At 43.8% G+C, this 17,570-nt stretch overlaps 1 protein-coding gene across 5 annotated transcripts in view; it reads left to right on the top strand.

Annotated features, from left to right (window-relative positions):
* The window catches only part of dock4b (dedicator of cytokinesis 4b), a 131,393-nt gene that overhangs the window by 24,439 nt on the left and 89,384 nt on the right, over nucleotides 1-17,570 (top strand). For all 5 annotated transcript variants that reach the window (XM_030439545.1, XM_030439547.1, XM_030439546.1 and 2 more), the window contains exons 2-5: nucleotides 10,968-11,051; nucleotides 14,376-14,416; nucleotides 16,665-16,720; nucleotides 16,882-16,978. In XM_030439545.1, the coding sequence (XP_030295405.1) occupies nucleotides 10,968-11,051; nucleotides 14,376-14,416; nucleotides 16,665-16,720; nucleotides 16,882-16,978 (278 nt within the window). The remainder of the gene's footprint in view (nucleotides 1-10,967; nucleotides 11,052-14,375; nucleotides 14,417-16,664; nucleotides 16,721-16,881; nucleotides 16,979-17,570) is intronic.

The raw sequence follows: 17,570 nt of genomic DNA, 5'->3' as shown, positions 1-17,570 counted from the left end.
CTGAAGGAAGAGAAGCAGATGTTTGGCGGGTTCATCTTTCTTCTTTTTTTTTTTCCTGCTCCATCTGTCAGTGGGAGATGCAGCCTACTCTCCACTTATCTATCTCTGTCCCTCCGGTTCTCCCTCCATCATCCTCTCCGATCTCTCTTTGTCTCTCCTGTGCTGCTTTATCACCAGCCACACCCACACCCTTCATTTCCCTCCTCTCCCTCTATATATTTTAGCCTTTCTTCCTCCACTCGCCATCTATCTTTCTGCCGAGTGGGAGGATAGTGTAGGCACCGATGTCGATGCGACTTCAGCTGCCGCTTGAAAAAAAATAAATAAATCAGCGCCCTCTCGAAAAGCTGCAGCTCCCAGCGTTTGCATCTGTCTGAGATTGTGCATTGTGATCCCAAGGATTTTTGTCTTTTCGCTAGTCTCAAGAAGTTTTGGCCTGTCTTCTAACATTGTGCTCAGCAAATGAAATCTGGGAGTGCGGCGACATTGCGGAAAAAGAGCGAGGCAGGAAAAAGAAAGATGATCGGATGAGGGTTTAGTCCCCAGTTTTGTTCACTTGAAAGATAAAACTCAGGGGAACTGTTAGATTACAGGCACAAAAAAGTTTGTTGTTAACAACCATCACAGTTTGTAGACCAACTTCCTGTCGCAACTTTGACCCAGTGAGTGCATGCCCGGGTGGTTTTCACCCACAGTTTTCCTGTGTAATGACAATTCGGGTGTGCCACTTTCTGTTGTATTTTTAATAATTGCAGTTAACTAATGCAAATTGTGGAAGAACTGGTTGAATTCTATGAAGCTACACTGATCGATATTTGAATATCAACAATTGATGAAATGACTGGGTAATGTGAAAGGTTTCACTTGTAGTGACAGACCGAAAAAGAGAATTGTCACCTAACTCTGCGTCATTCCCCTCGTTTCTACTTTGCATTTTAGCATCTTTCAGCTCATTGTTTTAGTTGTATGGACTGTACCTTTTAATATTTGTGTTCACTCTCTGTGTATGCTATCTGCCTAGTACCAATCAAAGCTAGCAACTAGCTGGTGGAACATTAAGCAGCTTATGAGCAACATGCTGTACTCAGGAGATGGTGAGGAACAATACAGAGCTAAAAAGGGGTGGAAATGTTGGGCTAACATTGTCTTTGTTGTCGGACATGTGACTCCAAATGAATGCTAATATTACTCTGACTAATGCAAAAGGTGTCACCTGTATTGACGAAACCATAAGGGACAAATCACTTGACCCTGCAGTTCCACTTAGCCTTTGCATGGCATTTTAGCGTCTTTCAGCTCATTGTTTTGGATTTATGGATCAGTTGGGTGTTTAAATAGCCAACTTTTTGCTAGCACATTAGCATTGTCAACTTTTTAGATGACATAGAATGTGCTTCTCTTCCCCTGAGTGGCCTGTAAATCAATGAGTGCAGCTTTGATTATGCAACATACCTGTGAGGTTGAGTGATTTTGCTTTCATTCTTGAAGTTGTTTGGTGCATTTTGGAGTGTTTACTGACACAGAAACAACACAGTTGAATTCTGGTGGCAGCTCAACAGGCATTATCCTCCAGAGAGAGCTGGCGTCAGAACACTTCCCAGTGAAGCTAGTTTGTTACTGGCAAGAATGCCATTCAGCCCAGTCACAGGAAAAGTCCCTTTTGTTATCGTGCCTTTCGTTGGCTGCAACTTGCTATGCGAAGATATAAAAGAAATTAGATGCTGAGAAGTGATCAGACAGGATTGGGCAGATGCATTTTTTTTGTTGTTCAAGTCTATAAGCCACTTAAAAACATTCACTCATTATGTAGACATCAACATGACAAAAACAAGGAATAACGATGTCACACTCCATTGATCAATACAACAGAAGAGTGAGAGAAATTACGAATTTATTGTGCAGGTGAGATGATAAAAAAAAAAAAAAAAACCTCTCGAGAGGATTATAATAAATCATCTCATCTCAACTTTGGCATCAGTGGGATATCTAAGCATGCACTTAGCTAGCTTTGAAACTGCACACACACACACACAGAGTCAGATTAATGCTTGTGAATGAGGTGAGGTTTTAGCGCACTGACCTATATTTCTATTTAATCTGAGTCATTTATGATTTCTCCTCCCGCTCGGGCCAGTAGGGCAGACTGAATGCTGCTTTTGTTGCTCCGATCTTGATGACCTGGGCAAAAAAGCTAACGTTAACTGGGTGGTTAATCATAATTAAAAAAGGCTAATGAAACATAATATTGCTTTTAATTTTTGTCTCCACATGTTTAAAGGAGCACTATGTAGTTTTGGGGAAAAAATTATAAACAAAGGGGAAAGATCTCCATTGACTGATTTTTTTTAATGTAAATATTTTTTTGTTTTTGTTTTCCTAACTAAATAAACTGAATAAACAAACTGACCTTAAAGGACAACGAATCATACTATTTTACTTTGTTCACATCTGGCGGACTCTGCCACTTTCATAGCTTCCAAACAGCATTCTGGACTGACGTTGTTTTCCTCTGAGAACAGCTTGTTTATTAGTTATTTATTATTTTTAGTTATTATTATTATCATAATTTTTATTATTACCTCATTAATATAGTTTTCATTTCTCCTCCAAAACCACATAGTGCCCCTTTTTAAAAAAGCCTTCCGCACTTTATTTTGAAAGTATAAATCGACTCACTGTGTGCGATTGAGTCTACGGCAGGTTCCTCAGTGCTAATCATGTCAGCGGAGATGTGAAGTGAGAAGCAGCAGGAGATCACAGAAGTTTACAGACACCTTCTTCATTAACTGGCGGTGTGTGTGTGTGTGTGTGTGTGTGTGTGTGTGTCACCTGCTCGGTTTATTTTTGGGGTTCTTTCAAGCGTCAGATACTGTCAGATTTCACATCGGGGCTGCGACACAGAGACGGCGCTAAAATGATATCGAGCCCTTGAGCTGTACCATTTCGCCATCACAAATAAAAAAAAATAAAAAAAGCATTCCTCACACAGCTCTGCCTGGAAAGCTCCCGCACCTGCACCATCAGGGCGATTTGTGCAAAGGGTTATTGTTGCTAGCAATGGCAGTGAGGTTGCTATCACTGCTCGCACAAAGGCAGCGAAAAGGAGCCTGGCGGTCCGTCAATGGGGAAGGCGAAATGAAAGCCGTTCCTCCTGGGTGATTTTGCCGGCCTCCGGCTTTTGTCTGCACCTCCTATCAGACCTCCATGTCTGCACACGTGCGTGTTTTTTCTCTGCTCCTGCCAGGTTGAGTCCTCGTTCAAGGCCTTTCTCAGACGTCTGCCTGGCTCCCTTCTCCCACCGCCGACCCCTGTTGGTTTCCCCCGGCTTTAAAAATGCATGATGCCACTTCCCAGCATTCCAAGCTCAACCAGAGAAATCACTTTCCTGCAGATGCACACGAGCGAACACACACACACACACACTGACTTAATCTGCCTCTAAAGCTGTCAGATTCCTCTCCTGCTCTGTCACACTTGTGTGAGTCTGTGTGTATTTGTGCCTGCGAGTGTGTTTTATATATGCATAAACACGTCTTTGTGGTTTTGGATTTTCTTACTACACATGATCCCTGAGTAAGTCCTGTGTGTTGTTAACCGCATCCACAGCCTGGCTGCCTTGAATACATGAGGCTGTGGTACCAGCGCAGTATTTTGACATGAAGCTGAGGCCTTCGAGCCCCTTTCTATCTCACCACATAGAAAGATAAACGCCTCAAGCTTTTGATTAGGAACACAGTGTGCATGTTGGCTCAGGCGACAGCATAGCTGGGCTAGTTTTGGTCTGAGGAGGAATTTTTTAGTCACATTGCTGGAATAAAAGGCAGTTTTGGTTTGGCGAACGCAGCCTCTGACAGCGCTGTGCTCTTGGACAGCGGACGAGCAGAACGGGGACTGGCAGCGCGAGGAAGTGAAGAGGTTTATTGGCGGCGTTGGTTTTCAGTTCTGTGTGCTGGATGCTTTTTAAAAGCGTCTACCTTGTAAATGTTTAAGAAAGAGGACGAAAACAAACACTGCTTCCCCATTTTGGACATTGCTCTTCCCTTCTTCAGAACTCATTGACCTGTTTTTGAATTCACCACCTGTCACCACAGTAACTGCTGCAAACTGTTGCTGGCGTTAGCGAGTTAGCGAGTTAGCTCTGTTAGCTGTGCAGCTGGCTGTCTGGACTGGGAGCTCGGAGCACCAGGGGAGTGTTGGTGTTATTTACTATTGGACTATCGCCTCTTAAGGTACAGACTGGCTAGGGGCTAGCTGATTAGCATACTAACTTTGATAGATATCTCTTCAACACAAAAGATCTTTGATAAAAACAACAAAACTGTTATTTCTTCACATTCCTTTTAAAAATGTCAGTTATTTTTTAAATGTTTCAAACTGAAATTCCTACGTATTGCTCCTTTAATGCGTTCCTGCAAATGTGTGCTTGCCTGTGCGCTCTCCATAATGCTCGCTCTCATATTCCCACACACTCCCCACTAAATATTCATGATCCTTACATTTGGCAGAGATGGGGGGGCTTGCGGAGCACCAGTTGCCGTGTTGCAGAATTAGCATATTAATGATATAAATGCTGTATAATTAACATGTGGGAGTGGATTATGCGCGTGAATCACTTTCGGATCAGTGGGAGAGAAGAAAGGGTCGGGCTAATGAGGTTAAAAAGCACATAAACGGGCACTTTTGAGTGAAATCTGCCCCGTGATTTAACGCAAAAAAAAAAAAAGAAAAGCTGGTAAAAGCTGCGGGAAATGATACAGAAATGTTCTTCATGCTTCTTCAGTGTTTTTTTATATTCACTTTAATGGTGAAACCTGTGTTAAATTGAGTGTAGCAGCATCATAACATCAAGCTTTGATCACCGACGGTTTACCTGCCTCATTCAGCCGGGCTGTTTTTCGAAGGAGGAGGGCTGGTGCTCCTCTTACTCGGGGCCGGTGGCGGTGTTTGTTCTTTTGAGGGGCTTAGACAGAGCGACGAGCAAACCGAATGTAACGCGGTTTGACAGGCCCCCGACTCCAAGTGGCAGCCTAAAACACATGCAAGGCTAATCCGAGCCAGTAGGGCTTTCTAGGGATCTCGACTTATTCAGCAGAATGCACTCGCAGACGAGCAGACACAGATAAAGTCCGAATGGATTAAGGCGGGGTGAAAGCGCATTAAGGAGATCGAAATGCAACCTCTGACTTCAGGATCCCTTGTGGACACAGTCGCCGTCAGTTAATGAAGAGATTATTCGCTTTCACCGCAACTCGTGTTTGGTCAGACGTGTGAGGTGGGGCTGCGGCTAATGATCATTTTCATTATTGATGAAGCTATCAGTAGTTTTTTTCAATAATTAATTTGCAAATAATCATTCGGTCAATAGAATTCTCGAAATAACAACGTCCGACCCAAGTTACCAAAAGCCCAAGGTGACATCTTTAAGTTTTGATTTGTTAGACCACCCATCTAAAAGGAAAATCTGTTGGAAACTGACACATTTAAATCTCTCCGATCATAATGACAGTTCAAAATAATTCCTTCCAAGCACAGTTTGAATTTGTGGATGAAGATATTTGATTGTAGAGTCTTTACAACCCTGGAACAAATCTTTACATTTGTGAAGCTAGAATATTGTTCATTAAATCATCGATTTATAAACTAATTAATAGCAGTTGCTTCAGTAGAGAAACACTGCGCTAAGCTAAAAGCAGCACTGCAGTCGAGCCAACGGCACAGTGAATCTGCTCAACCACAGTGATGCTTTGAGCTAAATGCTAACCTCAGCTTGCTCACCTGGTTAGGTTACTGGGTTAACGATTATGTGTGATACTTTTGGGGCTCCACTGAACTAGCGTAGGTAACAAAGTGTTGCAATAAATGCCAAACTGGCGGCACTTCCAAGACTTTAAAAGTGTAAGCTAAGCAATAATAATAGTGCTCGTGTTATCACTTGATTACGTTGCTTACCTAGAGCTTTATGAATGAATGCAAATTCTTATTGATCACTCTAAAAAAGTTTCCTGCTATGTGCCAGTTCTGGTTTAGTGACTCATAAATTTGTGGCCATAAATCTGCACGATATTTGTTAGTTTGTTGCTGAGTGAAATGCATTGCTACAACGCTATCGACGAACATTTGCAAATTTACTCTAAACTCAAGGTACAGCTGTGGCTGATGGGTAGGTCATTAGTTTTACAGGTAGTTGGACCTTAACCAATGACAAACAAAGTATTGGACGGCGCAAGATGAAAAGTAAATGGATCACGCAAGTCATTACAATTCATCCAAAGTAGGGGACATGTGTGTGTTCTGTACTTTCATCTCAGTTTAGACCAAAGGTGACGGAACAACCCATGTTGAGGGAACAGTGTTCATGTTCTGACCCATGACTAGCCAGAACTCATTACTACATGGTTACATGAAAACTCAATACTCATCGGTTGGACCATGCGTTTAATCTCAGCTATATGCAGTGAAGTTTCGAGCCTGTGTCTTGCAAAGTTGGGATGCTACCATGCTGAAAAGAGACACAGACCTATAGACACCTCGCCACATAATCAAAATCGCTTCTGTGTTCCTGCTACCAGAGATGTTTCCAGGACAGACTCTCAAGGTGAAAACATTAGCAGCCGACGGTGTCGCTGCTGGTGAAGACTCCCAACCCGAAGGCGACCGAAAATAGTCAGACGCATAATAAGACCAGTTTAACGATACAGTCGAGCCGAGCAGACGCAATTAGGGGACGGAACAGCATCACTGGCAGCAGCATAATGCACCTCCAGTTAATGAGCAGCTGCAGTGGAGAGGGTAACAACACAGCTCATTTTCCCGCAGATTGTAATTCACGCTCCTCTTTATTGAATCCACTTGGACCCAGGCAGGCATCAGACATAGTGACACACTAACCTGAGATGCAAAGAAAGTTGTGATCCAAGTCTACAGTTTGTTAAAATCCCTCTTTATAGATTAACCACTTGATTTTAAACAAAGTGCTGAATGTTGGTCTCTGACCTATCTGCCTTTTACCAAGTTTTTTTATGTTCCCTCACTATATCTGTCTTTGTGACCTTCACATATGCTGAAATACCCACCGTGACGCTTTCCAGTGATGCGACGGGGATGAGTGGTGCCACGTTGGCCCCGCCAGGACACGCTGACACACTCTATCAGCGTTAAAACCACCGGCCTCTCCACCACAGCTCCTGTATTCGCTCTCTGTTCCTCTGCTGATGCATTTGTCAGTCTCGATTCCCTCGCCTCTCTTGTTTTCTCCCGAGAACACTGACAACGCACATAGTTTTTCTCGGTCCCCTGGTGTTGTTTCCGTCTGTTTATCCATGTGCGCGCGGCTCGTCCAGACTGCCGTCTTTGTGTAATGTCTAGTTTTGTTTTTGTTTTTTTTTTTGGGGGGGGGGGGGGGGGTTGGTCGAAAATAGCCGCGTCCTCGCTGTGACCCAGTGGGCCTGGTGTCACATAGAATCAGAATGTGTGTGTTTGGGTGTGTCAGAAAGGATCAGAGTTTGCCCCTTTGCTGGCCGAAATGATGGTCATTGCGCGGCATCTGGAAACCGGGCTCAATAGAAGGACAATTTGTGTGTGTTCATGTCATATCTGAGCATCTGCAGGTCTGCTTTTGCTCAGTTTACGCAATAGGATATTCATGCACCGATGGCATCCACTTAGACGTGTGTGTGTGTGTGTGTGTCAGCTGTGTGGTCGAATCGCCTCTTTTTTTCGCCCCAATTTGTACTCGCTCTTCTCTCCTTCTGGCATAATAGGATGCAGTCGCAGGGTTCTGGACAAAACAGCAACAGATCAATTCCCTCAAGTGTAAGCACCTCTCCTGTCTCCCTCCCTGCATCAGTTGGCGCTTAGCTAGCCCAGACAGTTGACAGACAGACAGACAGTCAGAGGCACGCGGATGACAGACAGTTGGAGACAGACAGACAGACAGCAGCTGGCTTGTGGATTGACGGGCGGGAGGCTTTCGTTTCACTGCAGAAGAAGGAAAAAAAAAAAGAAAACGGCGACTTGAAACTGAATAATTTAGCCGACTGCAGCTGGGAAAGTCACTTCGATAATTCATGCATTGGGCACACTTTGTGAGCGTAAGTGTGTTTGCTGTGATTGCCTCTGTGTGTGCAAGTGTGTGTGTGTGTGTGTGTGTGTGTGTGTGTGTGTGTGTGTGAGTAATTGGGCTTTGAATGAATTACAAAAAGTAGGCAAGTTTCAGGTTTCTCAGCCCGCGTGTGTGTGTCAGTGTGTGTTTGTGCTAGCAGTTTGGTCTTTGAATGAATTACAAAGTCAGATGTGCACTTGTGACAAATCCCTTGTAAAGATAGTGTTTCTGCAGCTCGAGGGATAACAAGGGGCTGGCCAGGCTTCAGCATAAAATGCACAAGGACAAAACGCACACACGCACGCACACACACACACAGCCCAGAGTGTCTAGCTGCCGTTTGATTTCATCAGCAGACTTGATATCAATGTCAACATGTGAGCGTGGGCTGGATGTAATTCAGCTGAGTCCTCTCTTGGGATGTGGGCCCCTCTGTCAGCGAAAAAATTAAAACTTAAGCACCTCAGCTAAGTCTTATGATAAAGTTCAAGTTCAGTACACTATTCTGTTTTTGCCAGTTTTTATTAAAACGAATACAAAAAAAAAAGATTTAGACCAAAAATGTATTCCCCATCCACCAGTAAGTTGTTGTGTTTCCGGATGCAACATGAAGCTACTGTGTAAACCAGTTTCATCGGCGTACAATGAGGAACATGCAGAAAATGCTTCTGCTATAGAAAGTAAAGAAATGGGGAACAAAATTGAAGTTGTTCTGGTGATAATATGCACCACAATCCCTTTAAAGGTGCGCTGTGAAACTGCCAAATTACATCAATAATCTATTTTGGTTTTCATGACGAATAAACTGAATAAACAAACTGACCTTTTAAAGGGCGACACAATTTCATTCTGTTTTTATATGTGGCGGACCCTGCCACCTTTCTCACTTCAAATAGTGTTCTGGGGAGCTTAATCTCCCTTGAATTTGATTTTTTTTCTTTAAAACTCCATAACGCTCCTTTCAAAAAGAACGTATTTTGGTAAAAAAATTGACCAACCAAATCAAATATATGACATTTCTCGTTTTACTGGACAGTGACACAGTGTCCATGAATCATCACCTCTGCGTCCGCCGTGTTTGTACTCTGGATCTCTGGGTGCAGCTCTCTGTGTCTGTAAATTGGGCTGTATTAGATGCAATCCCTCACCGGTGGGGAAGAGAAACTCTCGCAGTGCTGTCGGAATGGTGTGTTCAGGCACACTGAACGAGCCCTGCAGGCGGAAGAAATGAAATTCCCTCTAAACGCTTTAGCTGTAGCGGGATCCTGCGCGGCGGGGACACTTGTTATACGTTTCCACTCCAAATCCCACTGAAGCTGTACTTTTTTTTTTTTTCCTCTGCATGTTTGTGTCCATGTATAAATGAACGTCTGTGTGTGCTCGCGCACGTCGCTGTTTGAATAGGCTACTTGTGCGACTTTATGTGTAGACGTCTCCGCGGCTTGTGTGCGCGCGTGTGCATCGATCTGTCAGCATTTCTGTGCTTGTAGGAACACCAGTGTGCAGGGGTTGACTGATCTGTGTGCACAGGCAGGTTTGAGTGTGTGTTGGTTAATTTATCTGTGTGTCAGGCTGCAGCGAGTGAGACGGCGGGACGCGGCTCTCTCTTTTTTTTTTTTAAAGAGCCGGTTGAAGAGCTGTCAACTGACACTCTCTGCGGATGGCTTTAACACTCTCACTCTCAAAGTAGCGCTCGCTGCTAATGGACCGCCTCTTGGTCCCTACCTCCTTACCTATTCTCCGTTTATATCCTTTTAAACATGTACAGGCTTAAAATCTTAGAGGAGTCCCCATCTACTTCAGTTGTTTCAGAAAAAAAAAACTGCAACATCGTCTTGCTTTTAAGCTCCACAAATTTTTTGTGGACTACGAAACCTCACCTCCATCTGAACGGGGATGAATTTTTGGATGAACTTATCCTTTAACACAATATGTTCTTTATATCATCCCAAAAAAAACCCCTCCAAACTCAAGAACTGACGTCCGAGCTTAAGCCTTTTTGTTTTTTCTGCTTCGTATCAAACTTGGCCTCTCTCTGCACACCTCCATCTGTTATATAAATGATTCCTCTCCCTGCCTCTGAGCCCGACCTCCCTTTAAAAGGGATACCCAGAGAGTTTGGTAATAGAGAAGACAGATTATGAAAATAATGATGTTGCAGTGGCAGAGATATCCTTCCTGTCTTTAATATGGGTCAAGCTTCAAAAACCATGATTCATGCACTTCCCGTAATGCGACTCTATTAGTTCCCTTTATCAGATCCACGGTGCCTTTCAAGGCTTTTCTGTAAAGTCTTCAAGCCCGAGTCCACCCACCTGTGTGTCTGTGTTTATCCGTTCAGATTTCAGGTCGGGGCAATAAAAAACATATAAGAACTTGACAGTTCTGGGCGGATGTTTTCTGTGTCCACTCTCAAAGCTGTGGATTCAGTGAGATGTTGTCGAAGGTGTGTAAAAAGATGATGGAGACGCTTCTTTTTTTACCTCCTTATATGCGTCTCCAAGGAGTCTCCTCGGTCGCTCGGTAGGGAACGGATGTGTAGTGTTGCATTACTGCAAATACATCCAGACCGCCTCATATATTCCGCGTTACGTCGGGCGCGTTTATGTAAGTTTGTTTTGTGAATCACTATTTTGGGTTTGTGCGGATATTTTATAAGCTTTGATTTTATTTCACCTACACAGGTTATCGATTGAACCTCCTCTCCCTTTTTTTTTTTTTTCCCTGAAGCGTTGTGTGTTATGTCTTAGGACCTTTTTTTTTGTTTTTTTTCTTACTCTGCATAACAAAACTCAAACACAGAAAACCAAAAAACAAAAAAAAAAAACTCATGTGGGTGTTTTTTTCTGTCTCTTCTTTGTTGCAGTGCTGGCCAGTTTCCGAGGGACTGTCCAGCATGGCCTCCCACTAGAAATTGGAGACACGGTGCAGATCCTGGAAAAATGTGAAGGTAAACGGCGCGCACTCACGCGCACACACACACACACACACACACTCGGCGTGAAACAACAGAATAGTGCATGTAAGGAAAGCGATTGTTTTCGCTTGAGCAGTGAAGTGAGCACACTTCGACACCTCTGAAGTATTGGGTACACTTCCTCTTTGGGTAAAATATAAAGCTCGACTTAATCTGTGTGAAAGTGGTTACAGATCAAAAAACTGTGCCGCTGTGTACACATGCACACGGCGGCACTCAACCACAAACACACACAAAGAGACACACTTCTCATGCGACTTCTTGATAGCGTGCGCACGAAATGAGCAGCATCATGCCTGTGACGGATGGCTGTGGATGATCATGTTTGCTGTCGTTTCCTGCGCAACCCACCGGCCGCTTTTCCCGCCTTCCGGCCCACGCCGAGTCTGTTTTTCTCCTCTGCTGGCTTTCCCTTTCACTCTCCTTCTCCATATCTATGTTAATGTGTTGGGGATTTTTTTGTTGTCCCCTGCATCCTCTGTCCTCCTTTTTTCATCTCCGAATATCGTTTGAAATCATTTGAGCACACGCACACCTCGTCACAAAACAAGCAGCCGTGCACAAACAAGTGCATGCCTCCCACTTCCGGAAGTGCTCCACGCACACGCACATGCACACGCACACGCACGCACACGCACGCACACGCACACACACACACACACACACACACCGTCTCACTTCCTGTCGGTAGACGGAGGCAACGCGCTCACACCGAAGGGAATCAGCCGGTTGAGCAGCCAGTCGTGCTGCCAGCCATTCGGCCAGCCAGCCAGCCAGAGAGGGGATGGGATATTGCGGTAAAAGGCCCGGAGGAAGTAGACAATAGCACAGCCAGCGGAATGCTTGGTCCAGAAGGGAGGGAACGAAATCAAAATCCTGCCAGCAGAGAGGAGGCTGAGAGACGGGCTGCTGACAGCAGAGGAGACAGACTAATGGGTCTGCCCCATGTTGATACTGTTGACACTTCAAAACACCCCGAGCCTACCCTGTGAACGTTTCTTTACTGGCATGTGAGGCACCGCATCAATAAAATTGATATTTGAGTTCCCGCCAGCAGTGAATACATTACATGAGTGGGCAGTGTATTGTGATGTAAACAGTGGCTCCCAACCCTTTTTTGATCCAGTACAGCCTGGCCCCATTAGATGGCGCTCCATATTCCAAATGCGGTCACGTCAAATTTTTAAAGTGTGAGTTTGTCACATAAAACTAGATATTGCTTAAAATGTTTTCTTTTCACACAAACGAATTGTCAGTGTTGAGGTTGGTGTGGTCAAGTTAGCATTTATGGTATTGCAAACGTGCGACAAGCTGGATATTCAACTGTTCATCCATTACTTTAAGCTAAACTTGTTTATCCATTATTTTTCACCATTTCAACAGATTATTTTATATTGTTAGCCAACCATCTTAAGGTTTTATTCTAAACTCTTAGCAATTTCAACTGTTTATCCAATAGGCCACCTTTAGCTAACTGTGTAAACAGTTGAGGTCTGTCCATTAGTTTTAGCTCTCTGTTGCAACTGTTTATTCTTTACTCTAAGCTAACTATTTTCAAGGTTTAATCCAAGTCTTTGAGCTAACTATTTCAACTCTTCAGCCATTAGCATACTTTAGCTAACTAGTTCAATTGTTTATGCATAACTTTTAGCTAGCTTTGTCAACCTGCCATGAATTACTCTTAACTCACTGTTTCAACAATGTATTCATTATCCTAAGCTAACTATTTGTTATCTTAAATCCATTCCTTGTAGCTTACAATTTCAACTGTTTATCCATTTACTTTTAGCTCAATGTTAGCACTGCTCTCTAATCTAACTATTTTGCTCCAACACTTAAGCTAATTTATTTAAATGTTAATCCATTACTTTTAGCCATTTCAGCTGTTTCTGAATTAGCCTACTATTACAAACTATTTCACCTATTTATGAATTACTATTACCCATTTTAGATGTTTATCCATTAGTTTAATTTGAGCTAACTATTGAATCTTCATTGCTTGGTCATTGACTAACTTGGTTTTGCACGCTCTAAATCACAACATGAGGTGAAATACATTAAAACCATTTGAAGTTGTCTGCGCAGTCAGCCTAGCTGAACCTTGTAATTGTAACAATAACTGGTTTTCTCTTTCTCTTTAACATCAACATATGGATATATTTATAAATCAGCTACGTTTAATACACACACCCTGGCAAATATGTATGCTATATTCCAAGTACCCCATCCCACTGATCTCTTACAGATGTGTTGCTAATCGTCACTGACATATAACTTTGCAGAGAGCCGTCACAGTGCTCGACCTCTGCTACTGGAGGGATGACTCACATAGAAAATACTAAGCATGTGTTTCAGTGTGCGGGCCGAGACAAATTACTCGATCCTCTTCTGATTCTGTGCATTGCCTGAAACGAATCGAGGAGAAAAATACTACCAAAGTTGCGGATGCTCTGGCGAAACCCAACGGTGATTAGAATAATCTAATGCATTTACATTTGAGCTATTTAGTTAATGCTCTTATCTGGAGGGACTTACAATGACTCCGACAGCGGAATGAGCTTAAATCGTCAGCTCAGAAAAGAGCATCAGCTCAAAGCCCCCGATGTAAATTTTTAGATTGTTTCCTATCAGTGTTGGATTTGCAAAAGGCATCAAGCGCGTACTAATTTGGCACAAGCTCAGATTGGAGTGTCTAATGGTGTGAGAAGAGCGTGAGCGTATGCAAGCTGCAGCTTTGTCACCTTTTTTTTTTTTTTCTTTTTCTCTCCGTCTCTTGCCTGGGCAGTCACACAGCGAGTGTCGCGGTGGTTGTCAGTGGCTTCATGTGTCACAGGTCTCACCCCGCTGCGCGCTAGCCGGCGGTCACTGCCAAGAACAGGTTGTTACAAAACAGTTGCCGTGTACTGCATCGCTCTGGAGCGCCACTGTGACGTATGAGGGAAAAACTAAAGTGGTTTCAAAACTTTTTATTGGCAGTGGAAGGCTATTCAGCTGTGAGTGCCAGCGATCCGGTAATGTCTCAGTCCCCTCTTTTCTCATGACACCGAATTGGAATAAAAATAAATGTCTGGTGGGCATGACATTTTTTTCTTTTTTTTTTTGGTACGTTCAGCTGTCAGAGGGATCGCATCATTTTCATTAAATCCCACACACATGCATCTCCGTCTGTATCCTTCTGTTATTAACCGTCCTCAACCTCCTCCCCCCTTATGTGCACGTCAGTCTAAGACGGATATTAACTGCAATGTTTATAATGACGTGCTGGAAAAATATAAAAACTATGCTTTGTGTCTGCAGGCTGGTTCCGAGGGTTCATCCTGAAGAATCCAAATGTCAAGGTGAGCGTCTATGTGTGTGTGTGTGTGTGTGTGTGTGTGTGTGTGTGTGTGTGTGTGTGTGTGTGTGTGTGCGTGTGCGTGCTTTACTTGTCTTTCAGAACCCTTTCAAACCCTCCTCTGGGTTTGTCACCGTTCACCAGACCTAAAATATCGCACACACTTTACTATGTTGTGGTGGAAGTGCTCGCATTGTCTGGCCTGTGGTTAGCCGCTGACCCTTAGTCGAGTCTTGATAAAGGCCATACACACTGATGTTTTACACCACGTATTTTGCCTGATTGGAGCTCTTCTCAGGACTTAGCCCCGTGTGGTTTTTTTTTTCTTCTTCTGGCCGCTCAAAATGTCTGCAGTGGGAAAAGGTTAAGTTACATCATATCGATTCCTGCGTTGCTCTGTTCACCTTCAACTTAAAGCAGAAGTCAAACCAGCCACGATAAGTGAAAGCACCTGTGTGGGCGTGCTGGGCCTTCAGCGGAAACCAGAGTCACGAAATGTCTGATAATATTCCCCCCCCCCCCCATGTCACAGAAGAAAAAAAAAAAAGGCACAGATCTAAATGATAAAAGGAGTTTTGGCGAAAATTCCATTTGGCTGATTCGATTTCAAGGTCTTGACAGGGTGCACAGCAGCAAACTGGGACGCTTAATAGAACCGAGCCCCTGTTAGTGACGTAAGTAACACACAAGTAGTCGATAACATCTCGAGGCCGTTGACTGAGCGTGGCAGGGTTTGTTTTTTTTGGAAACAACAAACCACAAATAAGCCTCTGTCGCGTGGGGCGAACAACACCGCAACCCTGAACCCAGATTACCACAAAACGACACACAAAACAGAGAAAAATCCAAGCTTGAGAGGCAATGACGGTATGGAGGAACAGAATGACACTACCAGGTGAATAAGGTAGAAACTTAGAGGAAGAATATGGATCCAGCCGCTTCCAGGTGCTGCCAAACACTGGTGGGAGCTGGACCGCAACACTGCATGCTCACTCAGTCATATCAACTGAATTATATCCACTTCTCAGTTGATAATTTGTTTTTGATGGTGTGGTTATATAACTAATTGGGTGCAATGTGCAGTCAGCATCCTTAATAGAATAGCTGAAGTTGTCGCAATTCAGCTGTTTGTATCACAGCCCCAGTCTGCGGCCTTTAAGGCAGTGTTGGCCTCAAGGTCACACTCCGGGGGTGACACACTCTCATGGTTAGAGAAGGGAGCTTGTGACCGGCAGGGTTTCATCTTAGTATGCCATTATATCGATTCTAGGGACAATGATGCAATACTTTCCCAGTATCTCAGAGTCTGCCAAGATGCTATTTCGATTCGATACAGTTGCCCGCGATTGATGTGAGATGAAGTCATATGTCTGTTTTAACACAATCAGTTACATTTAAAACAACACCCACAAGCAACTGAAATATGTTTTGACAATTGTATTGCTGAACTCTTTAGTGGAAATATTATGTCATCAGTGGTTCCAGACATTTAAATGGTAAACAAAGCGCTGTTCAGAAAGGAGATGAGCGTGGAAGGCAACGGTGACGGACATCTCATGCGATTTTCAAAATAAAGTGTGTGTCTTAATGATGGACGGTGATATGTATTGATGTTTTCACTTTGCATCGATGCTGTTTGATTGTTGACATTTATTCCGTATAAATCGATCCAGATCGATTTATCGTTGCACCCCTAGTGATCAGAGTGTTGCCGGTTCAAATCCCTGGACAGGCAGCATAGATCTAGGTGGGGGAAGTGCAATGAAGTGGGGAAAAAGAGGCCAGTATTGACTATTTAAACGAACGGGATCGTTACCCTTAATGAAGCTCCACATCCTGTTGAAAGCTCGGGCGCAGGAGACATTGTGACAACACAAACCGAGTCAGGAGTGAAGCGTCAGGTGTGTGTTCAGAGTCTCTGTGTGTGCCAGCGCGTTGCATTTACCCTCAGATACTCAAACATAAGTTCTGCTTTGATCTCTGGAGTCAATAGGGAGCAACTTTCAGTTTATTAGCACCAAATGGGACGCGCGCACACATACACATACACACACACACACAGAAATACTTTTCATCTTTTTTTTTTTAATCCCATTGCTCCTTGCTTTTATCTCCCAATTCTGTTCCTCTCTCCCTCCTTTCAACCCACAAACACACTTAGCGCTGTCTTTATTATGTGAATGCTAACAGTTGAGTGCTAATGGGAGCGTGTGAAAGGCCGCTCATTAACCTGTTTGTCCTCTGCCCTGAAGGGGATCTTCCCATCCAGCTACATCCACTTGAAGAATGCCCACGTCAAGAATAAAGGGTAAGTAATACCTCTTCCTACTTCCTGTGTGGTTGAGAGTGTGTGTGTGTGTGTGTGCGTGTGTGTGTGTGTGCGTGTGTGTGTGTGCGTGTGTGTGTGTGTGTTTGTGTGTGCAGGTTTTGGCGGATGCGTGAGGTCAACTCTCATGCGTGTGTTTGCAGGCAATTCGAGACGGTGATCCCCGTGGAGGACTCCGTCATCACAGAAATGACGTCGACGTTGCGGGACTGGGGTGCCATGTGGAAACAACTCTATGTGGTAAGAATCCACACACACACTAACACACACACACACACCCGAGCATGTGTGCTGGGTTTGCATCGATTTAAATACCGCCGCTGCCTCTTTTTTTTTTTTTTTTAGGTTTCTCATGAAGGGAATTTTTTTGGCGCCGGGCTACCAAAAGCCGCCAAGCTTGTTTTTTTCCTTCACACACATTCATTAGTTGGATTGATTGTGTTTGTGTCCTATTAAGCTATCTGGGGTGCTGATTAAACTGACCTGACGAATACTTGCAGATCAGAGTGCATACATTTGCAGCGAAAAACGCAGCAGGACACTGAGGCTAATTTGCACAAATCCATTTTAAGTCGCTCTGTCTGCGCCCCTCTCCGGGTCGCCCCGCTTCTTTCTAAATGTCGAATAGGCACTAATGTGTTTGCCTCTCACTCCGTTTTCACTTTCGGGCGGCCCGAAGCAACAATATCTTCTTATCTGCATCTTCCTTTCCATCCGTCATCCCCATTCTGTCGTTCCCCTCCTGTCAATTTCCACTTTCAACCTTCTCCTTTGAGTGTTTCTCTCAACTGTTTTTTTTCTCTTTTTTTTTTTTTTTTTTTTTCACCTCCAC

Source organism: Sparus aurata, chromosome 14 (assembly GCF_900880675.1).
Source record: "Sparus aurata chromosome 14, fSpaAur1.1, whole genome shotgun sequence".
NCBI classification, from domain to species: domain Eukaryota; kingdom Metazoa; phylum Chordata; class Actinopteri; order Spariformes; family Sparidae; genus Sparus; species Sparus aurata.
The sequence above is the reverse complement of the archived record's forward strand: the minus strand, read 5'-3'. Positions and strand labels throughout refer to the sequence as shown.